At 42.8% G+C, this 27,120-nt stretch overlaps 1 protein-coding gene across 4 annotated transcripts in view; it reads right to left on the bottom strand.

Moving 5' to 3' along the window:
- Window positions 1-1,107: 1,107 nt before the first annotated feature.
- Window positions 1,108-27,120, bottom strand: part of DDX23 (DEAD-box helicase 23) — a 107,217-nt gene continuing 81,204 nt past the window's right edge. For 2 of the 4 annotated variants that reach the window (XM_033937848.1, XM_033937851.1), the window contains exons 16-19: window positions 26,046-26,154; window positions 23,073-23,247; window positions 21,192-21,416; window positions 1,108-2,012 (exon numbers count right to left, since the gene is read on the bottom strand). In XM_033937848.1, the coding sequence (XP_033793739.1) occupies window positions 21,193-21,416; window positions 23,073-23,247; window positions 26,046-26,154 (508 nt within the window). In that variant the 3' untranslated portion in view covers window positions 1,108-2,012; window position 21,192. Of the gene's footprint in view, window positions 2,013-17,286; window positions 18,552-21,169; window positions 21,417-23,072; window positions 23,248-26,045; window positions 26,155-27,120 lie in introns of those variants that run through there. The other 2 variants (XM_033937850.1, XM_033937849.1) reach the window with 2 other exon arrangements.

Here is a 27,120-nt window from a genome sequence, read left to right as displayed (position 1 = left end):
ATTTTTTTAAAAAAGGCATATTTGTTGCTTGTGCTTTGAGATTTTGATGCTTGGGAAACAGCGTTATTGGTCAGTATTAAAGAAACATTTGCAGGGCGGCAGTCAAAGGACGTGAGCAACTGGTCCCCAGTAGTCACTTCTTTGTCAATCGGTCAGCCCAGTCGGTGTTCCATATTTTGGTTAGTGAATCACTGCCTTCCTACTTTGCATGCCGTTTCCCCTCATTTGCATGCACGGATTGGATCGGGGGATGATCGGCACAGAGGTTAGTGAATCGAGTTGGAGGAAAATCGGGGTCAGTACACGATTGCAAACACGATTGGTGGGCTTAGTGAATCTAGCCCTTAGGTTCCACAAAACCTATCACTTGAGGAATTGCAATGTGGATGAAGTACAGAGTGAAGTCAAATCAGTTTTGGGCAGCAGACCACACCCTGAAGCAGCAATTAGCGGAACATGGAGCATGTTGGCACTTGGTCCTGCAGATTTTAAGATGGGTGTCAAACTTCATAAGAAAAAAAATACAATATATACTGTATATAAAAGATGTTTTAGTATTTTATATGTATATGGCATACAAGACATAGTTGAAAAGAATAAAATGTGACCGATGAGGAGGCAGGTGAGTCCTGAGGAGTTCCCCATGTGAAAAGAGTCACCACCGAGATCCATTTACAAGATGTGACATTGGAACTATGGTGTGGGGACTGTGAAATTATTGGAAAGCAAATACAGTGCTAGGTGTACATACTATATTATTTGGGAAATATCACCCTCACACTTAAGATTTTTAGACCACATAAAGTCCTAACTGCCTGAGCACATCTGACAGAGCTCCCCATGACAGCAATTATGAGTTGGTAGGATATACATAGCAATTAATAAAGCAGTATAATTCAGTCAGGAAGTTTTACACTGTGCAGGGAAAAGGGCAGTTTGTGGAGTGATGATGCAGTTGCGGGGGTAGTTTTTGGGAGTGTGGCCAAAGTGGTAGGATAACTGTAGTAGAGTTGGAACAGCAGAGAACAGGGCGGAAAAGCTGTGTTTTACTCTATAAAAGCTGGAACTCCTTCTCCCATAGAATGCACTGGGCCTTTTTCTTTTTTTGGGGGGGAGGGCTGGCTTCTCTACAACATAGCATTCTCTTCCAGTATTTCTCTGCACACTGTACATCTAGCAGTGATATATAAACAATAATAGCAACATAGACTTTCAGCATTTTCTCATGCTCTATTCCCTGCAGCACTTTCTGCTGGCTGGGACAGAAATCTTGTTTACCCTGTTCTTTCCCATTCCTTGAAGTGTCCCTGTTGGGACACACCTCACCTTCCCTCTGTGTACAGCTTTCTGCCCCCTTCCCTACAGCGCCTTCCATTGTCTGGGACAGATCTCTCCCTCCCCCTGTGTACAGCCCTATTTCCCACAGCACCATCTGATGGCTGGGACATAGATCTCTCCCTCTGTGTATATCCATTTTCCATTCAATGCATCTCCTCTTGATGGTTGGGATACATTTTCTTGCTCTGGCATTTTCCCGGAGCTATAAGGACATGTTATATAATAAATGGAGGGGGAGAAAAAAAACCCCCTGCTGTTAACATTTTTTAAATTTATTTTCAGAAGTTTCAAAGCTTCTCTATATACTTAAGAACATCCAAATAATGAATAAAAATACTAAGATCTTTGATTCTATTTATATACAATACAGATGCATTAAATTTCTCCTATTTTACATGGAACAAATATCCACTCCCACTTGCTTCCCATCCTAAAGGCCTTGTGATCTCAAACAATACAACTATTGTTTCTGCAGCCTATTTTAAGAAAGAGAAGATTCCAGATCAATTTGCAATCTGGTTAGAGAAACTGCTGCTTCACAAGTGACCCAGACAAGACTCTTCCTTCTTTCTTCATTTATAAAGTCCACAATCCTGACATGTCTGTGCCCTGCAGTTCTCACACTGTAATCCCCTGGGAGAGGCTCAAAGGAAGAAACCACCATAGTATTTGCACTATAAGAAAAGACAAAGAAAAAACAATTTAGGGAACAGACTCTGACAACTAATCTAATCTGAGTTTTTATATATCATTTTTCTGCTCAGCCTGTGTTATAAGCACATACATCTTGAATATAAGATAAGTGAAAAATGTAATGTGTTGAGATACAATTAATTGAAGTTATGAAAGAGTAGAATTGATTGAGAATATTAAGTAACTGAATAGATAAAATTAGAAAAAATAAAAATATTTTAAAAACAGTTGTCCAGTACAATATGGACCTATGAAGATCTTGACAGCAAAACTGAGCTATGAAGTGTGAAGCTCGGGGCAGCCATCTGAGGACCCAAAGAAATTTAATATAAGTTGATTTCAATAAACATTGGTAACCACCACCTCTTACAATTCTAAAGCCAAACCAGCAAGTGTACCAGCAAAGACAGGGAGAGGCATGTAATAAGAAAAGCAAAGTTGTATACCTGCATTAGGTGTTTTCCATGGACAGCAGGCTCTTACAGTTGGTGCTCTCACATGATGGCACTGATTTTCTGGCTTACAAAGCTTCAATACTTTGGCACATGAGAAGTAATTCCTACTCTATCATTTGTAACCTTCAACAAAACAGTCTATTCAAAAGGCATGAATATGCATAAACAGCCTCCATTATATGCAAATTTCACTCATGCATATTCATTGTGGACATCCTGAAAACCTAATTGGAAGGGGGTTATCCAGGATCAAATTGAGAAACACTGCTTTAGGGTGTGAAAAGAAGCATCAGCTGCAAAAGTATGAGGTTTAGGGAGAAAAAAAACCCGGTAGAACAGTATCTTGGTTAAGGTGAAAACAAACTATTCTGGGTTGAAATTTGGAATGGGTGCGCAGAAGAACTCTATTTGGGAAAAATCTGTTATAAGGGAGATAATAAACTAGAGCCTGAATTTCACTGATTTGCCTCGCTAAGATGACTACGATAAGAAACAGAAAATAAATTTGAAAGAAGTGTTTATCAAAGGCTCAAATGGAAGTGAAAGAAGTTGAAATAAAACTAAAGTTAAGATGACAAATAGGTGTTGGAGGCTGGAATGATGGACAAACATTCATTAAATCTTTCATAATTGTCTCAAAGCAGAATAATAGGCAAGGAGAAATTAGGTTCTTACCTGCTAATTTTCTTTCTTTTAGTCCCTTCAGACCAGCACAGAACAGATGGGTTTATGCTCCTCTGCCAGCAGGTGGAGACTGAGAACACATTGACTTTTGGCAGTAGTACAAGTGGGCTGTGCAGTCCCATCTACAGTCTGACGAATAGCCAAGCAGGAACTAAGAACTGAACTATAAACACACCAACTTCACTCTCATATAGAGAAGACAAAGCAGGTGTCCAAATTGGACAGGGAAACATTGTTGGATACTAATTAGAACTAGAACCTTTAAAGTGTCTCCACAGTTCGCCAGCTAAACCAAACACCGCTGTTCTTACTATACTCCCCAAAAAAGCAATGACCACAAGATATCGCAGAAAAAAAACGTACTCTTCGCGAAAAACACTGAACAAAATGACAGGGAGGGGGTCTGTGTCGGTCTGGAGGGACTAAAAGAAAAAAAATTAGCAAGAACCTAATTTCTCCTTCTTTATTGTCTCTCCAGATCAGCTTAGAACGGATGGGACTTACCAAAGCAGTATCCATCATGGGCCGCCACAAGAACTCGCTTATTGAACACTGCGTCTCTATGTGCATGAACATCCACACGGTAGTGGCGAACAAAGGAATGGAGAGAAGACCAAACCGCAGCTTTACATATATTCACCGGAGGCACAAGAGAACTCTCAGCCCAAGAGGCCGCCTGACCTCGAGTGGAATGAGCTTTGAGAAAATCCAAAACAGATTTCTTTTGAAGAAGGTACGCTGAAGCAATAGACTCCTTAATTAGATCCAGCATGCAATCGTAGCCTTATAAGCACCATCACTCTTTTGAGAACCCACTAAAAGGACAAAAAGATGATCCGACTGACAGAACTCCTGGGTCTGCTGAACATAAGCGCGAAGGGCCCTACGGACATCCAATTTGCGCAGCTGTCTCTGCTCCAAAGAGCCCTCCTGACTACCCAAGACTGGAAGGACAACAGACTGGTTGACATGAAAAGGCAAAACCACCTTTGGAAGAAAGGAGGGAACTGGCCACAGCACGACCTGCTTCCTAGAGAACTTCAGGAAGGGAGCCTACACGAAAATGCTTGCAGTTTGGAAATGTGTCTCACAGAAGAAATGGCCACCAGGAACACCGCCTTAAGAGTAAGGTCCTTCAACGTGCAGCAGCCGAGAGACTTAAAAGGAGAACGAACGAGCACGGAAAGAACCAGCTTGAGATCCAAGGCTGGAAACGAAGGATGAACTGGAGGCCGAAGTAATTTCGCCGGTCTTAAGAAATCAAATCTTATCTGGAGAACAGCCAAATGCCAAACATGCAACAGGCTGTGAAAAAGAAGACAAAGCTGAAATCTAAACCCTGAGGGAGGACCAGGCAATGCCCCGCTTCAGGCCATCCTGCAAAAACTCCAAGATGTGAGGCAAAGACAAGCGAAGGGGAACCATGCCACGAGCAGAACACCACTCCTCAAAAAACACACTAAACGTGCATATAAGCCCGAGAGGTGGAAAGTCTCTGAGAACCCAAGAGGGTGGAGATTACCTTATCCGAACACCCTTTCTTACTTAGGCGTTCTATTTCAAAAGCCAAGCCATAAGACAAAAGGGACCCGGACTGAACATGGGAATGGGACCCTGAGTCAAATCGAGCGAGAGGGGCAGAGGAAGAGGATTTGTCATGAGATGATGAACCACATCTGCATACCATGGGCACTTGGGCCAGTCCTGACCCACCAGGATCATGCAGCCTGCGTGCTGGGCAATATGGAGAACCCTGCCCACCAGAGGCCATGGAGGAAAGACATACAGCAAGCCTGCACCAGAGCATCTGGCCCCTCAGCCTGGTAATCCCGCACCGACTGAAGAACCTCGGCACTTTGGTGTCGATACTCATGGCTGAGGTCCCTGGCCAGCCGGCCCCATGACTGAACAATTAACTCAAAGGCTCCCAGCCCAAGACACCATTTTCTGGGATCCAGCACATGATGTCTGAGAAAGTCTGCCTGGATATTGTCCACTCCCGCTATGTGGAAAGCTGAGAGACCCAGAAGATAAGCCTCTGCCCATTCCATAAGAAGAGTTGCATCCTGTGCTACTAGTTCCCCCCTGATGACTGACATAAGCCACTGCCATGGCATTGTCTGAGAGAGCCCGAACTGACTTGCCCTCCAGCAACAACTGGAAAGCTACTAACACCAACTAAATAACTCTGGTCTCCAGAATATTGATTGACCATGATGCTTCCACTGGCAACCAGCTGCCCTGAGCCGAGCGACTGAGACATTGAGCTCCCCAACCAAGGAGACTGGCGTCCGTGAGAAGCATTGTGCACTGGGACTGATCCAGACTCACTCCCTGGAGCCACCAGTGCAGGCTGCAACGAACTAACCCCCGAAGAGGGAAGGGAGAGTCAAGATCGTGAATCTGCAGCAACCACCACCGAAGAAGAGCATACTAAAGAGGGCACTTGTGAGCTCGAGCCCACCTACTTCCAGGGAAGCCGCCATTGACCCCGACTTGCAGAGAATCCCGCCCCAAGGGCAATGACAATCCATCAGGGAGCAAATCTACAGCTGCAATTTCAACATCCAGTTCTCGGGAAGGAATACTCGCCCTAAGCTGGAGTCGAAGAGAACTCCGAGATACTCCAAGCACTGAGACGAAGTCAACCGGCTTTTGGACAGGTTGACCACCTAGCCCAGCGAATGCAGGAACTCCACAACCCGAGTCATGACCTGGGAGCTCTCCTGAAAAGACTTCACTCGAATCAACCAGTCGTCCTTATAGGGATGAGCCAGAATGCCTTCCTTGCACAAGGCTGCTGTTGCCACTACTACCATAATCTTGGTGAAAGTCCGGAGCTGTGACCAGACCAAAAGGAAGCGCATAAAATTGATAGTGCTTTCCCAAAATCGCAAAGTGAAGGAATCGCTGATGGGAGGCCCGAATCGGAACATGCAGGTAGGCTTCTGTCAGGTTGAGAGAAGTCAGAAATTCCCCAGGTTAAACAGCGAGAATCACGGACTTTAGGGTCTCCATGCAAAAAGACGGAACCTGAAGTGCCCTGTTGACACCTTTCAGTTCCAAAATGGACTGAAAAGACTCCTCTTTCTTGGGTACCATGAAGTAAATGGAGTACCTGCTGGTGCAAATCTCCTGAGGGGGGCACTGGAACCACAGCTTTGAGGTCCAGCAACCTTTGCAAAGTCTGGCAAAAAGTCCACTTCTTCCAAGTTGCCTGAAAAATAGAAGAAAGGAAAAGATCTGTTAAGGGCTGGTAAATCTCGAGAGCATAGCAGTCCTGAATCACCTTTAGGACTCACTGATCCGTTGTGATCTCGGCTCACCCCTGGTAAAACTCCTGCATCCGGGGTCCCACCGAAACCAGGAGGAAGGACCCGCAATGAGACACTGGACCAGATGGGCAGAGGAAGAGCCACTGGTGAAGTCATGCCTCCCTTCCCCCCGGTGGGCTTTCTGAAAGGACTGCATGCACCGAAAGAAGCATTCTCTGGAAGGGAAAGAAGCAGAGCCTCGGTCAGGGCGATGCTGATGAAAATCACACAAACACCCATGAGTGGCACCATCCTGAGATGACTGGCGAGGTTGGTCCCCTGGAGGCTGAGGCACCTTAAGAATCACTCAAAGTCTGAATAAGCTAACAAGCTTATCCAACTCCTCCCCAAAGAGGGAGCCCCGAAAAGGAAATTTACAGAGCTTAGATTTAGAGGCTGCATCCACCAACCAATCTCAAAGCCACAGGGTACGGCAAGTGGCTACACCAAGAGCCATGGACTTGGCAGATGCCCGCAACAGATCATACATGGCATCAGAGAGATAAGACGTGCCAAGTTCAATCTTAGCTGCCTCCTGATCCACCAAGGACCAGTCAGCAAACTCCCAGTCAAGGACCCACTCAGACCACCGGAAACAAACTTGGGCCACCAGACCACCACAAATTGGCACTTGGACAGCCAAGGCAGCCATGTCAAAACTCTGCTTAAGGAGGCTCCATCTTATGGTCCTGAGGGTCTCTCAGGGCCAAATCACCCTCAACTGGCACGGTATACCTACGTGCAATAGCAAGAGACCACAGCATCAACCACAGGAGACTTAAAGGTATCCCTATCCCAACCAGGAATAGGATAAAGCCTGTCCGTGGACCACGCCAAACAAAAAGGAACGTCCGGAGTCCTCCACTGTACGTGTACCACATCCCAAATATCCTGATGAATAGGAAAAGAACGGGAGGCCGACTGGATACCCCGAAACACAGGGTCCACAACTCAAGGGGGGTCCTTAGCGTCCTCCTCAAAACGCAAAACCACCTGAAGAATAAGCTCCTGCAGTTCTTCCTGGTGAAAAATGCGGATGAATGAAGCATCCTCGCCAACCGGCATCTCTGAAAACTCACCGTCCACATCATCCATCCCCCCCGAGAGGATCTGGGGGGGGGGGTCAACCCCCAAGATCCAAGTCATCAGGCGAAAATGGGTCAACCAGGGAAACAATCCTCATCCCATGAAACCCATGGCTGCTTGGATGAAGGTGGGGGAGAATAGATGGGGCAGTCGCTGTGGGAGACTGAATGGGGGCAGATGTGGATGGAAAAGACCCCCAAGAAGAACCAGGGACCCCCAGAGAAGAAGCAGGACCCCCAGCCGCCTGCAAATAAGTCTTGTACATGGCTAAAACAAAATCAGGGGAAAAAACCCCTGGCGGCAAAACAGCACTCCCTGCAAGAGCAGAGGAAATACTGAGGACTTGTTCCTGTCTTTCCAAAACAGGAGGAAGGTCACCTGAGGCCACAGGCAAAATGGCGGAATTTCCCACTAAAACCGAAGAAACTAAAAACTGTCTACTGAGGCTTGTAGTGGCAAAGAGGCCTTAGTAGACTCAGCTGCTAACTCAGAACTGCAGGCAGCAGCCGCTGAAGCGGTTAGGGAAGTCCCAGCACTATTGGCAGCAAGGGAACCCTTATTTCCCTGACAGTGACTGGGAAAATCCCTGTGTGGGTGGTAAGGGAAGCCGGGCCTCCCCACTGCCCACAGCTGACGATGGTTTCTTTGCTGCAGCAAGCACCTCACAAATTGTCACAGGAAGATCTTCTATCCTGAACCCTCAAGTCTCTAGGCTATTAGAGCAAGGTTCTTGAGAGTGGGATGGAAGAGACAACCTTCCTGTTGAGTGAGCAGTGTCATGTGAAAGTTCAAAGGAAGAGGTTGATCTATGGAGAGAACCAAGAGCCACGGGAACTATGATTGAGAAGGCCATTAAGGTACAACTAAAAATTATCAAATCTTTTGCAGAACCTTGGAAATTAAAGGAACAGGGGTGGGGGGTGGGGGATAGCACATAAAAGGACTGTTGACCATGGATGGTAAAAATATCCAGAGAGATTCTGTAGATCTTTGGAGCAGAAAAGATGACACATTAGATTTGTTTCTACTACTACTAATTTCTAGAGAGCTACTAGACGTACGCAATGCTGTACAGAGTCACATAGGAGACAGTCTCTGCTTGAATGAGCTTACAATCTAAATAATCAAGGCAAAAAGGATGCCAGGATAGAGGTTACAGTTAGAGGGGATAGTTAAATTACTGGCTAGAGTAGTGAGCAGAGGGCAGTTATGCTGTCTCAAAAAGGTAGGTTTTCAGTCTACTTTTGAACAAGGGAAGGGGTGTGGTGGATGGGTAGTTTACGCCAGGCATATGGGGCGGAAAGATGAAAGGAATGAAGTCTGGAATTCGAAGTGGAGAAGAATATAGATAAAGGCAATTTCTCTGAGGAACGGAGTTCTCGAGGAGGTGTATAAGGAGAGAGAAGAGAGATACTGAAGGGCTGCAGAACGAAAACACTTGTAGGTTAGTAATAGGAGTTTAAACTGTATGCGAAGGTGGATAGGGAGCCTGTGAAGTGATTTGAAGAGGTGAGTGAGATGAGTGTAGTGAGGTTGGCAGAAGATAAGTCATGCAGTAGACTTCTGTGGCAAAGGAGGTCAATAGTAGGGGTGCCCCAATGCCAAAACTGATCTAGGTGGCTGCACGCGACAGGGATCATTCATAAGGTCAAAGAATGCGACTGTGGCCATCTACTAGCTTGTTTTCTGACTCTGGAAAGTAAGTGGCTCACACAAAGGTCCTCAAACTAAGAGTTAGAATCCAAATACAGAAGGCCTCTTTGCAGAGAAGTAAAAATCTCATGCCTCCTTGCCTGTTTAAACAAAACCATAGCTAATTGATTGTCTGTGTGACGTAAAACCATTGTGTTTCTTAACCTCTTCTGGAAGGTGAGGTGTTTCGTGTGTAGGAGGCTATAATCCTTGAAGGACCAAAAGCCTTGAGTGTGAAAGGATAGCAGGTGGGTTCCCCAATCTATGTTTCAGGCATCTTTTCTAAGGTTATTCCCTGGATTTCTTATGGAGTTGATGATGAAAATCTTGGTGGAAAGTAACTGCTTGTGCTGCTCCCACTGAAGCTTTAGATCCCACTAAATAGGTCTCATGCAAAGCTTGACATCAGGACTGCAAATTAACTAGCCATGTCACTGGGAAGTTTTAGAATAGATTTTGCTGTACATTTGTGCACTGAAGAAAGTTGGGAGGCAAGTTTCTGAATGATTCTTATCCTGAGGGATGGTTAAAATGGTGAGTTCTGCACCCTTCCAGAATAGCACTGATGGGTCAGAATGAGAATGAACATTTCTGTATATGATGAAATCGAGGGATTGCAAAGTGGTTATGGTCATGGACAGTGATTTCATGGCAGCCTGCTTCAATGGTGCAGAGATAAGCCAGCTATCTGATTATGGAAAAACAATGATGCTATATTTCCTAAGATATGAGCTACTATCGTAAGACATTTGGTACATAAAGACTCAGAGCTGCAGAAAGTCCAAAGGAGAGAATTTTGTATTGGAAGTGATGATTTTGTGATAAGAATCAGATATTTTCAGTGGTTTGGTGGACAAGGATAACACAAGCCAACTGGTTTGAGCTATGTGAGGTAGGATGGTCTATAAGAAAGTATTCTGAACTTTTCTCTTAATGTAATAATTCAGTTCTCTTGGATTCAGTAGGGGACGTAATCCTCCAGATTTTTTGGAGAGTAGAAAGGAAAAACTCTGGTGCCAATTCTGAGGAATGATCTGCTTTATTGCAAGAGACTGCAACAGTGCTTGAATTTCCTCTTTGAGTATGTCATATTGAGATGGAGGATGGTCTGAGAAGGAGGTAACAGTTGTGGAAGCTGAAAAAACGTATTTTGTAATCCCATCTTTTATCCCAAGTGCCCATGTGTCCAAAGAAATTGCATGCCATGCCTCTCAAAACAAGCAAAGACGTTCTTCAGTTGAGTAAGTGCCAAAAACTAAGATTAATCTTTGAAAGAGCTAAAGATATGGGAAGTTGCGTCTTTCTTTTGCTAGATTGAAAAGTAGATTGTGGTTGTGGTTGACGAGAGTAACACTGGTATCTTCTTTTGTAATGAGACTGACCGTAATATTGATAATTGTATGAGTGATATGGATAGTTGAAATTGGCTCTTCTATCCAAATGTTGACTATCCAAATGTAAGGCTGACAGTTCTTTGATTGTGGAGTTCTTTATCAAGTGAAACATATACTCCTCAATGTTCTTGATAATGTCTGGGAGTGATACAGATGAAGTAGAAAAGGGTAAATCTAATGTTTTATTCACTTATGAATACTGAAAATGCAAAATCTGCATCACAGCACAGCTCCTAAGTACAGTTTTCTATCAACATTATCTAGAATCTTTGAATCCCCATCAGGAGGATATCAACTGCTGGACTTAGTATAACTTGATTGCATCAAGGCTGATCCAAGCACTAGAAGCCAACTGAACTTTGTACCGAGCATCAAACATTTTTGAGATAGGCTGTATGGAATGTGGGTGTTTCCAGATTTTTGCTTGCAGACCCTGCACAATGTATTTAGGTACTGAAGTTGATACATTTGGGGTCTATGGCTTTCATAATGGCATCAAAGTTTCTTTTATCCATGGAAATATCCTGTCGAACCAAGACTAAGTATTTTTTGCATGATCTTGATGTAAGTGGAGGAGAATATTGTTTATATGTCTGCTGAAGCAATATATTGAGAAAGAGGAGATGCCAGAATAAAACAATTCTGAGAAATATCAAGGGGGAGTGTTTCATATATTTGTGAGTAATATTTCCAAAGGTTTAAAAAGAAAAGTATGACTTTTTGTAGATGACACCAAGATGAGTAACAGAGTAGACATGCTGGAAGGAGTGGAAAACATAAGAAAAGATCTGCAAATATAATAACATAGTAAATGACAGCAGATAAAGACCTGAATGGTCCATCCAGTCTGCCCATAAGTTATACTCATTAAAAAATACATGATTAGATGAACTTGTCTCTCTTTTGATATTTCTGGACCGTAGACTGTAAAGTCTGGTATTGTCCTAGATTTCAAATGCTGAAGTTGCCATCCAAGCTCACTCCAGCCTATCCAACCATCCTGTTGTTTGCAGGACTTCTACCGTAAAGTCTGGCCAGTAACATCCTCCTGTTCTATATTAATGGAGTTCACATTGATGCCCACCCCAGCCCATCCTAACCGAATCACCATATATGGAACACAGACTGTGCAGGTCTGTCCAATACCGCCTTAGTTCTTTAATTTACAGCCTTCATTTTCTAATTAGAGATCTTCTGTTTTTTCCCCACGCTTTTTTGAATTCCTTCACCGTTTTCCTCTCCACCACTTCCCTCGGGAGGGTATATTCCAAACATCTACCGCCCTCCGTGAAGAATTTCCTAACGCTGCTCCTAAGTCTTCCTCCCTGTAACCTCAAATTATGCTCTTTAGTTTTACCATTTTTCTTCTCTGGAAAAGATTTGGTTCTATATTAATGCCTTTCAAGTATTTAAATGTCTGTATCATATCTCCACTGTCCCGCCTCTCTTCCATATTTCCATATTTAGGTCTTCCAGTCTCTTCTCATACTTCTTTTGGTTCAAACCTTTTACCATTTTCGTCACCTTCCTCTGGACTTCAAGTCTTTTTATATTCTTCATCAGATATGGACTCCAAAACTGAACACAATACTCCAAGTGCGGCATCACCAATGACCTATACAGGGGCATCAATACCTCCCTTCTTCTGCTGGTTACTTCTCTTTCTATACAGCCTAGCATACTTCTGGCTACAGCCAGAGCCTTATCACACTGTTTAGATGCCTTTAGATCCTCAGAAACAATCACCCCCAAGGTCCCTCTCTCCATCTGTTCTTATCAGACTCTCACCTCCCTCGGATTTCTACCCCCAAATGCATCACTCTGAACTTCTTCGCATTGAATTTTAGTTACCAGATGCTAGACCATTCTTCTAACTTTTGTAGATCCTTTTTCATGTTTTCCACTCTGTTACAAATTTTGGTATGATCTGCAAAAAGGTTAACCTTACCCTCTAACCTTTCAGCAATGTCACTCACAAACATATTGAACAGAATCGGTCCCAGCACCGAGCCTTGAGGCACTCCACTACTCACCTGAACCTCCTCTGAGCGAATTCCATTTATCCTCTGGCGTCAACAAATTTCTAATCCAGTTCACCACTTTGGGCCATAACTTCAGCCTATGGAGTTTAAGAGCCTCCTATGAGGAACTGTGCCAAAGGCTTTGCTGAAATCTAAGTAAATTACATCTAGCGCATGTCCTTGATCCAGTTCTCTGATCACCCAGTCAAAGAATTCAATCAGATTCGTTTGGCACGATTTACCTTTAGTAAACCCATGTTGCCTTGGATCTTGTAATCCATTAGATTCTAAGAATTTCACTATCCTTTCCTTCAGCAACATTTCCATTATTTTTCCAATAACTGAAGTGAGGCTTACCGGCTTGTAGTTACCCGCTTCATCTCTACAACCACTTTTGTGAAGCAGGACCACATCCGCTCTTCTCCAGTCCTGCAGAACTTCTGTCTCTAAAGATTAAACAAATCTTTAAGAGGACCTACCAGAACCTCACGGAGCTCCCTCAATATCCTGGGATGGATCCTGTCCAGTCTCAAAGCTTTGTCCACCTTCAGTTTTTCATAAACACTTTCTTCTGTGAACGGTGCAGTATCCATTCCATTCTCAGGTTTAACTTTGCTGACCAATTGCGGTCCTTCTCCATGTTTTTCTTCTGTGAACACCGAAAAGAAGTATTTGTTTAGCACATTTACTTTTTCCGCATCACTCTCTACATAGTGGTTCGTACCTTCTTTCAGTCTCGTAATTCCATTTTTTGACTTCCTCCTTTCACTAATATACCTGAAAAATGTTTTGTCTCCCTTTCTTATATTTATAGCCATTTGCTCTTCCGCTTTCACCAAGGTGGATAACATCAGGGTTCTCTTTGCTTCTTCCCTAATTACAGTCAATATTTGCCTGTCATTCCTGGTAGCTGAGGATCTTGGAAGGCATTTCACTTCTTTGAGTTCCTTGTTCTGTGTCAAAGGTTAATCCCTCTGATAATGGAATCCCCTAGCAGTAATACTTTTCTAGTTTAAGCTTTTTTATACGTGCTTTGTGGATGCTTTTCTTCACAAGTTTATAGTCTGACATTTGACAGTTAAAATTTATGCAAAGAAGTGCAGAGTGATGCTTTCAGGGAATTAAAATCCAAAGAAGCTCTATATGCTAGGGAGTGAGAAGCTAATAAGCAGACTGGAAGATGGACCTTGGCTTGATAAGGGTCTTGAGAATCTCAAAACAACGTGACAAAGTAGTGACCATAGCCAGAAGGATGCTGGACTGCATAGAGAGAGGAATCGCCAGCAGAAAAAGAGATATATTAATGCCCCTTTATAAGTCGTGGTGAGACCCAACCCGGAATATTATGTCAGTTCTGGAGGCTGTATTTTGCTAAGGATGTAAGAAGACCTGAAGCTGACCAGAGGAAGGTGACGAAAATGATATCTGGATTGCACCAAGAGACATATGAGAAAAGGCTTGAATACCTGAATATGTATACCACAGAGCAAAGAAGGGATAGAGGAGACTTGATACAGGCATTTAAATACTTAAAGAGTATTAATCTACAAACAAATCTCTTCAACAGACAAACAGTAATACTAGAGGACATAAAATGAGATTCTGGGGTGGTAGACTCAGGAATATCAGGAAATACTTTTTCACAGAAAGGGTGGTGATGTCTGGAATGCCCTTTCTGGAGAGGTGGTAGAGGCAAAAACAGTGATGGAGTTAACAAAATGTATGGGATCCCTGAATAAAAAAAGAATAGTAATAATACACAACTCTAGAACTGGAGCTTCAACTTCATTATAATGAGCAGGAGTGGTACTTAAATAGTAGCCCCAGCGATGAAGCCGATACCAGACTTCTAATGTCCGGGTCCAATATGTGGCAAAATGGATCTGGAGAGGTTGGAGTTAGCTTGTATGACTAGTGGTGGGGCACTGTGGCCAATGCTAGGCGGACTTCTACAACCTGTATCCTGTGTGCGGCAATATGGATCAGGAGCAAGAAAACACTTTCTTTTTTACCACATTCATATAGTCTGAGTATAGGTCTTGCCTATCTCAGGGGAGAGGGGAAAAACATCTTATAGTGGAACTTGGCAATTAAAATGGAACTTAACAAGTAAAATTATTGGATTATTGGTTTAACATTGCCTCAAAAATGAATGTGACTGTTGGGAAGACTGGATGGACCACACAGGTTTTTATTTGCTGTCATCTACTATGTTACAAAGAGAAACAGTACATGAATGCAGTGGAGAAGTATCCTGCTACCACAAATGCAAGGAAGGTGGACTTCATGAAGCGTATCTAGGCATTGGCAATGGACTCTAAGGTTCAGGAAAAATCCTAGGTTGAGAATCGACGGTATGGAGGAGACAACATGTGAGGCATAGATTGTTGCAGAATCTTATGAAACAGCTGCACTTTAAGAACTACATCTTACATGGTTTGAGAAGCTGAGCAAGGCCAATTATCTTGACCATCGGTGGTAACATCAAGTCAAGAACAGGACATCAAGCAACTTCACTAGCAAAAAGTGTAGAGGAAGCATCTTTGGAAGATTGTTTCTGTGGCGCTTCCGTTTTACTAGTTTTCATTTTAGATGGCAATTCAAACATTAGGAGCATTTGCAGAGCACAAAGAGATGGTATATTGTGAAAAGAAGTATGCCATAGCAGAAGTATGCCATTTAGAGGAATTACTCGCTTGGCCTTCAGACCCCTGAGAGGAATGATTGTGTTAGTGTCCTCTGTAGCAGAGGTATCAGTGACAGCTTGAGCACTTTAAGAGTTTGCTCAGAGCAAGGTGTTTCAGAAGTGGGATTTTTTTTTCTCACAGAGAGAGTTGTCATTGGATGCTGAAACCACTGGAGGTGGGTACACTATGGGTCAGGGACTTGAGATACTGCTTTTCTGTGATATACCAAAATAATTTACTTTTATTAATTATTTTTTAAAATGTATATACCATCTATATCTGGACTGTTTCCAGATGAAACATACTTTGTTATATGTACTTTTTCTGTCCCTAGTGATTATCACCATCTAAGATTTTGTATCTGGGGCAATGGAGGGTTGCAATTTGCCCAGGATCACAAGGATGGCACAAATGAGCAAAGTCACTTTAGTGGAAGAAGCAGTATTTATTGAAAGACCCAACGCAACCAGTGTTTCAACAAAATGCCTGCATCAGGGGTCATATGGCAGCCTCAAGTGAATGATACTTCCTGTGTAATTCAGTTTTCGAGATACCTTTAATTAATCAGAGATGGGTCAGTAAACAGACTTTGGTTATCATATATAATAAAATGCTAGAGCGCGCATGCGCTCTCGAAAATTCGTGCGGTGTGGCGCCGTGAGGTGTGGTGTGGCAACATTCTAACCTCACGGCGCATGCGGGGGCTGAAGGCGCGCGACTGTGCTCTCTCCCTGCCTCGGTGCATCACCGCCCGCCCTCACTCACCGCTGCCTGGCCACGTCTTTGCCTTGTCACCTCACTTGCCGCCGCCGCCGATCCTCTTCAGAGCAGCCTGCGATCGTGGCCGGCTTTAAAGAACCTCGCAGGCCGCTCTCCAACCTCAGTAGCACACTCCCTCTGACGCACGGGATCTCAGAGGGAACGTGCTACCGAGTTGGAGAGCAGTCTGCGAGGTTCGCTAAAGCTGGCCACCACGATCGCAGGCTGCTTTGAAGAGGAGCAGGCCAGAAGACGCCGGGATGGAGGGGAGGGTAAGAAGGGGATCAATACCGGGAGCCAGGGGGAGAGGGAAAGGTAAAGGTGGCTGCTTTGGGGGGAGGGGTGTGCTGGGGGGGGAGACAGAAGGAGCCATGGAGGAAAGGGGGCTGCTTTGGGGGGGAGGTGTGTCCTGGGGGCAGACAGCTTTGCTCGGGGGGGGGGGGGGGGAGAGACAGGATACAGACAGCGGCCAAGGAGAGAGAGATAAAGAAACACAGACAGACACATCTATTCTACCACCCGTTAATGTAACGGGCTTAAAGACTAGTTAGATATAATGCTGTTATTTTTGTGCCTCTTTCTTCTGTCTTTTTTTTTTTTTTTAGTGTTATCATTTTTTTATTGAACAGAAGAAATGAATACAATACAACAGTCAGAAACAAATTGTTAATTTTTTAGCACAGCCTTTGTAGAGAGTCAAGTGGGTTAGCGTCGGTTCATCAGCATGGAGAAAGAGGACCGAAGTACACTTCAGAAGATGTCAGCTGGGCAACCATCATGTTATGGAATCAAATCATTCAAGGAGAATAAAGGATCGCCAACCATTTCTTATTGTGGATGAAAAAAATAGCTGGTTTATTGATAAGTACAGCTGACAGAATGGGAATTACTAAGCATGTACAAAGCATTAAAGCTCTGTAAGCTAGAGAACTCCAACTGATAGATACGGTCATGCAATGACATCACCAACTATGTGATAGATCCCTGCTGTCCATGGAGAATAAGGCTCATGCCAGCAGAGGGAAGAGAGTTAGGGGGTCTATTCATATCTGAAGTGCCACAAGATTGGCGCCGGGGTATCCCTTACCAAAAGTATCACATTTGTATACCTAGAGTTGTTTAAGTAGCAGCACTCCAAACAAAACAATATATATATATATATATATATATAAATAACATAAATGTTTATTTATATACCGCATTAGCCTTTCAATTCAAGGCAGTGTACAGGATATTAAAAACCATCAAGGAACAGTAATTTTTAACAAATTAGAATAATACAGTTTTACAAATGCACCTTGGTAGGATAAAAATTTATTGATGAATCTCTTATGTGAGAAATCTTTAACACATGGGAAGGAAAAGAGTGACTGGGGTCGAGAGGTCTTCCCGGGTCTGGAAAATAGTAAATGATTGGTGAGGTAATCAGGCAATAAACCATATACAGCCTTATAGAAGAGACAGCCGAATTTAAAAAATACCCGATTCTTAACTTTTAGCCAGTGGAGTTTGTTGTAGAAAGGGGTTAAGTGATCAAATTTTTTCAAGTTAAATATCAGCCTTACTGCGGTGTTTTGAATTATGCTTAATTTCTGGAAAGGTTTGTGAAGTCCAGATAGGTAGATAAATGGTAGATATGTATATATAAACACACAAAAATTGAGAGTGTGTGTGTAACATTTACAGCTTTTTTGTAAAGATTCCAAAAGTATATTTTGTATTTAACTCCTAAAGAGTTCTTGAAGGAACCCTTCTCAATGTGCTCCAAGTAAACTAGAGCTGTCAGCATTTGAGGCAGACATTACTGTGATACATATAGACACAGGTTAAATAAAGAATAATGCCTCCATCTCCATATGTAATGAATAAAAAATGAAAGTAACACTTAAAACTTCCCCTTTTTATTATAGTCACCACCCTTCGCCACACATTTCTGCCAATGATGGACAAAGTTTTGAAAGCGCTTGCAAAAGAATTTTATAACCTGTCTCTTCAACCAGTTGCTCACAGTCATTTCCAGCTCTTCATTTTAGTCAAACAAATGCCCCCCCTCAACTACTCTTCCAATTAAAAAAAATAAAATATAATTTGGAAGTCACATGGTAATGAAGCTGGACTGAATGTCAAATGATGTAAGACTGAGACCCCTCTTCGCAATTGCTTCTATAGTATTTCATATTGTGTGTGACCTAGCATTTTGTTATGCTGCAACAAAATTTCCTTCTTATGCTTCTGAACTCTTCCCAATCATTCTTTCAATGCTTTCAGGGTCCTCTTTATGAGTTCGTCAACCTTTCTGGTGCAAGACTTCTCCATTGCTGTCACGGGTTGTCCCCTTTGTTTTTGACCACACAAATCAGCCTCTTCCAGTCCACAGTATTTACATTTTGGGGGCCGACGTCGCACATCAACAAAGTCAATAAACAACCTGCATGTGATGGTGAATTTCAAATGGAGGCAGTCAGCAGTCAGAATTCCTACCACAGAACTTTGCTTAAATTATACCAAGTGCTCACTGCATGCTTCTATTTCTGAAGCAATAGCATCTCACAGACATGTCTTACCATTTAAAATGAAGGAAGAGATTTCAAAGAACGAGTGAACATGTGGAATATGTTAGTGCTGCCATCTGTTGATACATTATGGAGATAGAAGCACTACTTTTCTCTTAACACTCATATATCATATACACAGCTGAAGATTAGACTTTGTAAAAAAATTTTGAATCTGGACACATGACTATAATAAGAACAAAAACACGAGAAAAATAAATTAAGGTTAAAAAAAGAGGCTTAAAGGGGAGAAACAAATTGATGAAAGAGAGACAAGTTACTAACATCCATAAAAAAGTATCACTGCTATAAGTCTCTGTGTGCCCACTCTCTTCCTCAGTCCTGAGGAGGGATGCAGCAGCAATATGTTACTGAAAGGGCAAAATGCTGTATTTCTATGCCACTTATTTAGTACTGAGTCATATATCTTTCCACAGAAAGTACTAAATTATATACTGCACTCTTATTGCCTCTAATGTATAGCTACATGCAGACTACCAGACATATAGTAGCTACATGTGTAAGAAATTTCAGAATGCAGTTAGGCACTACGTCCTTCCAGCTGCTAAAATCTTCATCAGTCCAGTTTTATTGTAAGTATCTAGCAGTTATTATTACATTACATTACATTACATTAGGGATTTCTATTCCGCCATTACCTTGCGGTTCAAGGCGGATTATCTTTATCCATTTATTATTTCATATTTTTATGTCAGTCATTCTTAATTGTGCAACTACAGCACTCCCCCGATATTCACGGGGGTTCCGTTCCAGGAACCCCTGCGAATCTTGAAAAACCACAAATACGGTTTTTCATGGGGGAGATTGTAGAGGGCAGCGGGAGAGGCAGGAGAGAGCAGCCGGAGCGCCGGCGAGTGCAGGAAATCACTCGCTGTATGCTCCGATCGCCTCTTCCTGCACTAATTTGGGCCTTACCAATCAGGAGCTGTCAAAACAGCTCCTGATTGGATAAGGCCCGACTTAAGAGCAGGAAGAGGCGGTCGGAGCATACAGCGAGTGATTCCCTGCACTCGCTGGCACTCCGGCTGCTCTCTTCTGCCTCTCCCACTGCCCTCTCCTTGTCGGTGGTTCGCGGTGGGAAAATACTGCGAATGACCGGGACCGCAAACTGCCGACTGCAAACGACCAGGGGAACACTGTATTAATATAAAAATCCATTTGAATCAATTTGAATTACTTAGCTTCAGATGTTATTTTTTTTCTTTTTACTTTTTTTCAAATCTCATCAAAGCTACCTCTCCCAACATGCATGTTTCAAGTGCATGAGATATTGTCAGGATATCAGAGAAAGTTATAGTAAATATCCAGAACACAGACATTCACAACGTAAACTCGGCTGGGAAGATCGTGCGAGTGCATGAGGTTTTTTAGATCTCTGTAGAACAACAGCCAAACTCTTCCTATTGGTCAACGCTCTGACGTTGTATGTGAGTCCCAGCGGCAGACCAGACGAAATAAAACGTTCTTTAATTACAAACCGTGGCCATGTTTGACTCCAGATGAAAGCTCCCTCAATTGGTAAGTGCTTGATTTTATTTCTACTTTTGCAAGTTGAAAGATGATTTTATAAGTTGGATACAACAAGAATTGTTTGTGCTATCTCTGAGGCACAATATTTATTAATCAGAAGCTATGATAGTAAGACTGTCATCATGTTATGTTTCTAGCTCCCCTCGACCCTGAAGAAAGTTTCATTTGAAACATGCATGTCGGGAAAAGTGGCTTTGATAAGTTTTGAAAAAAAGGAAAAACACAATATCTGAAGCTAAGTAATTCAAATTTATTCAAATGGATTTTTATATAAGTAGTTGCACAATTAAGAATGACTGACCCAAAAATATAAAATATGAAATGGATAAAGATAATAACTGCTAGATACTTTCAATAAAAGTGGACTGATGAAGATTTTAGCAGCTGGAAGGACATAGTGCCCAACTGCATTCTGAAGGTCCATAAAAAAATTTCTTACATGTGTAGCTATTATATGTCTGGATGTATATGCATGTAGCTATACATTAGAGGCAATAAGAGTGCAGTATGTACTGAAAGGGCAAAAACATGATATGCCTCCTCTTAAGACAGTAGAGCTCACCAACTTCAGCACCAACTATAGACTGGAATAAGAGCTAGACTGAATCCAGCAGCAGTAAACACTGGCCCATGCCTGCAGGATAGGGGGGGGAAGGTGGAAATCAGAGAATCACTCAAGTGTCTAAGCCCTAAAGCAAAAGAGTCAGAAGGTATGAAGGATGCAGCTTTGGATAGGAAACTCTGAAGGGGGAAAGAGAAAGAAACAAGTAGATTAAAAAAAAAAAGGAAAAGAAAAAAAAAAGTGATATCATGAGAGAAACCTGGGTCAGTTAGGTCACAATCATGAGAGTAAGAAGGGCAGAGGGACTCCTCAAACATGAACAGGACTAAAAGCCCAGTACACTAAAGAACTGTGAGCAGAGAATGAGGTTTTTTTTATGACCTATGGTAGATGAAAGGACAACCTCATGCAAAGATGGTCTCCTCCCGTCTCTTTTTCGTAAGGATGGTGCCAGGCTTGTGCTGGGCATCTGGATGGTTGGCAAGCTCTGGGGGGCAGGATGATACTGGGCTCTCCAGGATAGCCTGCTTCAGGTCATAGAAAACAGATGAATCTTCTTTTGTGAGGAAGGTGATAGCAACACCGCTCTTGCCAGCTCGGCCTGTACGGCCAATACGGTGGATATAGTCTGCAGAAGAAAAGCATTTCAAAATTATTGCCAAAAAACAGGGCCTGCATCAAAGTAGAATTCAATTTCATTTGAGCATTTTCTACTTCCCCTAGGCATAACCTCCTCAACACAGAGTACAATACTGCAAATAAATAAAACATTAAAATAAAAATACCATAACTATTTTGCCAATAAAGCACAGTTACTTACCTATAACAGGTGTTATCCAGGGATAGCAGGCAAATATTCTCACAGATAGTGACATCATCCACGGAGCCCGGTATGGACAGTGCTAAAGTGTACTGTCTCTTTAACTTCTTTAGAAGTTGCAAGAGTGCCTGTACTGCGCATGCATGAGTGCCTTACCGCCTGATGTCGGCTCATGGGCCATCAGTTCAGTAAACAAGCTAAGAAGCCAACTAGGAGAGGTGGGAAGGTTGTGAGAATATCTGCCTGCTGTCCCTGGATAACACCTGTTGCAGGTAAGTAATTTTGCTTTATCACAGGACAAGCAGGCAGAATATTCTCATAGATAGGACTCCCTAGCTACTACGAATGGGATAGAAGGAAATTGAACACTAAATAGAGAATAAATTTTTGTAGAATTGATGGTCCTGCAAGCTGACATCGGGTGAGAAGCCACTTGCATATGCGCAGTATAGGCAGTCTAGAGACTTCTAAAGAAGTTAAAGTGATAGTACATTTTTGCACTGTTTGTACCGGGCTCCGTGGATGACGTCACCCATCTGTGAGAATATGCTATCTGCTTGTCCTGGGATAAAATGTATATAAAGAACACATCCTACATTCATTAAAATAAAAAAAACCTCAAAACTATTATCCTCATACCCAAAAAGTACTCCACTCATCCTCATATTCCACCCCAACCACAATATCCTGAAAGTCCAACATTTTAAATACTTAAAATAATGTAGCACTATCTTTCACCTTTGTTCATTAAGCAATCTGTTTAACAGGAAAGCTTATACTTTTTTCCTAAAATAAACATAATCCAGTTTGACTCTTAACTTGTGTGCTAACATATTCCCAAATGCATGCCAAATAAATTTTTTTTAGGACGGGTGTGTTCAAAAGAGAAAACTGACTAGAATCCCTCTCTTATCCTACAATCTCTACAAATTGTCCACCATAGCAAAGTTGTTTCTGTGCTAAACCCGCTAGATAACACTGCTTTAGAAAAGTCCCTCAATTGCAATATGGTGGTATTTTCAATTGGAATATGATGGTATTTAGCAGTGAAAGACAGGTCTATGATAGCTCAATAGTTCTCACACAATAAAATATTAAAATATACCTTTTTCAAAACTGTCTGGAAGGCTCCAGTTTTAGAGTTTTGGGCATTTTACTGGACTGAAGTGATAAATTATACTTGCTAGTGAATTTAATAGTGTACAGAGTCCTGCACTTTTGCACAGCAACTTCTGATACAATGTTGGAAAGGCAATTGGAGAGGCTGATTTAAATCATTGCACTCACTGAGAAGCCAGGATTCATTGACACCATGTGTCAGCAAAAAATGGCTGCAGAACTAGAACTTGAACCAGCAAAGTTCCTCCAAGGGGAAAGTGAGACTGAGGAGCTATAGTTGCAGCCTCCATAACCCTTCCAGCGTGTCTCGCTTTCCCGCTCCACAAATTCCCTTCCTGGACTTACCCTCTATATTCTTGGCCATGTCGTAGTTCACCACCATGGACACATCTTGAATATCAATACCTCGTCCAGCCACATCTGTGGCTACCAGGATATCCTTAGCACCAGCTTTAAGGTTGGAGAGCGCAAACTCTCGCTGCTCCTGGCCTTTGCCACCATGGAGAGTACAAGCATTGTACTGCAGGGAGGGGGAAAGAAGCAGAGACAGAAGGGGAAAAAGTTACTAAATCAGCTAAGAGGTATGCTACTCAATCATGTACAAAAAGCATGGTTATGGTAAAAAGAGGCACTTCACCCCATCTCTGTGAAAACTGATGCAGGACTTTTAGACACTGACTGTTAGGGCATCTATACACAATGGTGCCAAACTTTTAGGTGCCAAAATGCCAGTATCTAGAAGTCCTCCTTCGCTCAGGATGTCTCTGTGCTGGAAGCAAAGAGGAGGGGGATCGGTGTGAAATGCAGTCCCCCCTCCCACCCTTATTCACCTCAAACAGCAGCACACATCTAAATGCTACATTGTTCCCTTCCTTTCTCCCTCACCCCAAGGCCGAGTGGCTCCACTGCTCAGGGCCAAGGCTATGGCTTTTATTTACCTGGCTCCATGCCTGGGTGTTGAGCACTCTCCACTAGTCATTGCTGCCGAGGGGCAGGGCCATGATGTGATCTCAGTACAATGATGAGGGCTCTGACCACACTTCATGGCCCCGACCCTTGGCAGCATTCATCAACAGGGAGCTAAGGAGTGGGACCATGATGTGATGAGGGCTCTAAGCACATGTCTTGGTCCCAACTCTTGGCATCGTTCACCGACGAAGAGGGCTCTGAACTCAAGCATGTCATAACCCCAGTGGCTGCAGTTACTGGAAGTTATTTCTCCATGTGCACTCCAGCAGTTATGTCTACTTGGTCACCCAGAGCATAGCAAGCCGAACCCCTGCCCAGCATCTCAGATCCTAGAATTGCTCGTTTCTTCTATGCAGAGACGAGCCAGGCAGAGAAACTCAGTCTGCAGTGTCACTGTAACGCCATCCCTCAACAGCGCTGACACATGGAGACCTGGCGAGGTGAGGAAGGGAACAATTGCGCTGCCATTTGGGCCCACTGGAATGCAGTACACCACCAAAAAGAATACACTGCCCAATTGTATGTGTGCCCAAATGGCAATGCCCAAACTTCACATGCACCCAGAGAGCGTAGCCCACACAGCAGGACCAAAAAGTGATGCTCCCAAGAAAATAAAAGTAACCTAAGAACGAATGTTCACCCTAGATAATCAAACCCATACATATTATCATCAGCAGTATTATTTCTATCCCAGACATCACATCTTATCAAAATGATTTCCTTTCCCTTCCCCAACTGGAGAGATGGTGGTAAAACTCAAATATTTCATAGAAGGTTATGAGGAAACATTTTTGGACACCTGAGCTTGCTCTATATTAGAAGTTATGGAAATGACTGAGGCTCATTCTGTAAGACACAGATGTTTTTTTAAGGTAAGGTGTCCAGTCATGGTATTGCCATTTTAACAGTCACACAAATAGTAGGGTTTAGACCAGTGTATCTCAAACGGTGTGCTTCCTAAGATTCCAAGTGTGCCGTGGCACATTGAGGAGGAAGGGAGGCGCCTGCCAGCTGACTTCCCTACGTAGTACAGCGCCAGCGCTGCCCGATTCGCCAAAGGTCTGCATGTTTCCCCCTTCTCTCTAGCATCCTCTGGCTTCCCCCCTAGCCTCCTGGTCTCACCTTGAAAGCTAATTACAGCAGCCTGCAGAGGATCGCCAGTAGGTAAAATGATTTTATTTTCAATATAGTGATTGAAATGTGTAATTTTTGAGAATTTATATCTGCTGTGTATATGAAAAATGAATGGAAAAAATTGCATTACAATTAGTAAAGGGGATGAGATTTGGGGCAGAACTTGAGTGGGCCTAGGGAGGTCTGTGGTTGGGGCACTCAGTTAATATTTGTTAGACTTAGGGGTGCTTAGCTTGAAGTAGTTGAGAAACATCAGCTGGCGCCAGTGCCTCTCCTTCTCTCTGGCCTTCTTCCCTGCTGGCACCCCCTACTGGCGTCTCAGGGCCCATCTGGAGGGCCTTTGCAGATGCGCAGACGTCGACGTGATGATGTCACGCATATGCGTGATGTCATCATGGTGACATCCACGCACTTCTGGGTGCCTCAAGCCGTGGCCACTACCTTTAGTGTGCCCCGGCTCAGGAATGTTTGAGAGACACTGGTTTAGACAATGGGCTTCCAGGACCAAAATGCAATGACTCAACATAAGCCTGTGTTTTAGCAGCAGGGCCACCTGCCTCAGGAGTCAATATACCTTAATGTATAAAATAAATCAAGCATGTATAAATTCCAGCAGTGAAGTTTTGTAATAGCTCTGCTGTAGATGTATCAGCACAGCTAATAATGTTCATTAAAAAACCTATCCTGAAAAATGCATATTCCTCAGCATCCATACCGGACAAGCCCAGCAGCCGGCACACAGATTTGTGTTTTTGTCCGTCTCCCTTGACTAAACGCTAAAACAAGCTGACTATCTTGTATCTCCATACTGCAATAGTACGTCTGGTATGTGCTAGACAAATAATTAACAAATCACCACCAGTATATCTCTAGTAAGTCCTTAGTAAATATTTTTATACTCCAGGGCAAGTAAGGTTGCTGGAAGCCCAGTTATATTTACTGCGTCTCTAAATCCAATATCTTAACATTTCTTGCTGCGATGACTGTGCTCATTCCTAGAAAGTGCATTTGCATAAACCCAACAGCTCAGTCAATCATTACTATCTAAAAATAGTAATACACTACATTCGAGTCATTCAGCAGCTATTTAAACCCACTACAGGTGACAAGCCTGAGCCTTTGCAGAGTAGTCCCTTCCACAGTAGCCACGCTTGCTTCTTTGCACAAAAGAACTTGAGAGACTGGAATCGAAGAGTGACAAGGACAGATACTCACCCCCATCTTTTCCAGAGACTTAGCCAGCACGTCGCAGCCCTTTTTCTGGTTGACGAAAATGATGATTGGGGGGTCGAATCCTTGCTCCAAGATTGCCAAAAGCTTCTTCCTGGGGTGGGAGGGGGGAAGAAAGATGTGAAAATGAATGTGTAGACAATATAAGAACGAGTTTCTAAAGTGAGACACTGAAGGCTAGGTATGAATGATACTGTTAGGGTGTTTAAGATCATGAGTTTCTCTTCAAAATGTATAGTATAGTCGCTGCTGCCTAGCTACCTGTGAATCCTTTTATCTTTATCAAGCCTAACACATCCATGTAAGTTCAAAGCCTTATGTTTTCCTTGATCATAGTAGGCTTAATTTTAATTTTTGGTGGAATTCAGTTTGTCACATATATAGAATGAAAAGATCAATAGCGGTACAGAATGGAAATTATAAGAATTTTATTAAAATATGGGAGCCATTAAAATATTTCTGTCATGATTAGATGCCATTTTTCTATTAATTAAACACCATTTAATATTGGGTGGGGGGAGGGTTTCAAATATATGATCTTATAATGAATAAGAGGGATTTGAGGGAGGGTGGGGTGAGGGTTACATTTCTACTTATAAGTTGTAATGATAAGATGTTCAAGTGCTCAGACTAATTGTATTTATTATGATTATTTGTACACTTGATGAAAGTTTTAAAATGAATAAAGAATTATTTAAAAAAAAAAAATAATAATAAAATAATTATTGACCTAGTTTACCCCTATTGAACAAGTTTACCCCTATTTTACTAAGCTGCAACAGAGGTTTCTAGGCTTGTGCAGTTAAGGCAGAGCTTAAAGGAATGGGGCAAGGACAGGGACAACGACAAAGCTTGTAGGGACGGGGAAATTGAGTTCCTGCGGTATAGAAGGTGGTGGCAAACGTACCTATTGAGAAAGGGTAAATTAGATCTTACCTGATAATTTGTTTTCCTTAAGTTTAGTAGCTCCAGACTGGCACATTCTGACCAGCAAGTGGAGTCTGAGAATAACTAAATATTGATTCTTGTTTAAGTTTTTTTATTGATTTTTTTTCATTTA

The sequence above is a fragment of the Geotrypetes seraphini genome, chromosome 3 (genome assembly GCF_902459505.1).
Source record: "Geotrypetes seraphini chromosome 3, aGeoSer1.1, whole genome shotgun sequence".
In the NCBI taxonomy this organism is placed as follows: domain Eukaryota; kingdom Metazoa; phylum Chordata; class Amphibia; order Gymnophiona; family Dermophiidae; genus Geotrypetes; species Geotrypetes seraphini.
Note: the sequence above shows the minus strand (reverse complement) of the source record. Positions and strands in the feature narration are given on the sequence as shown.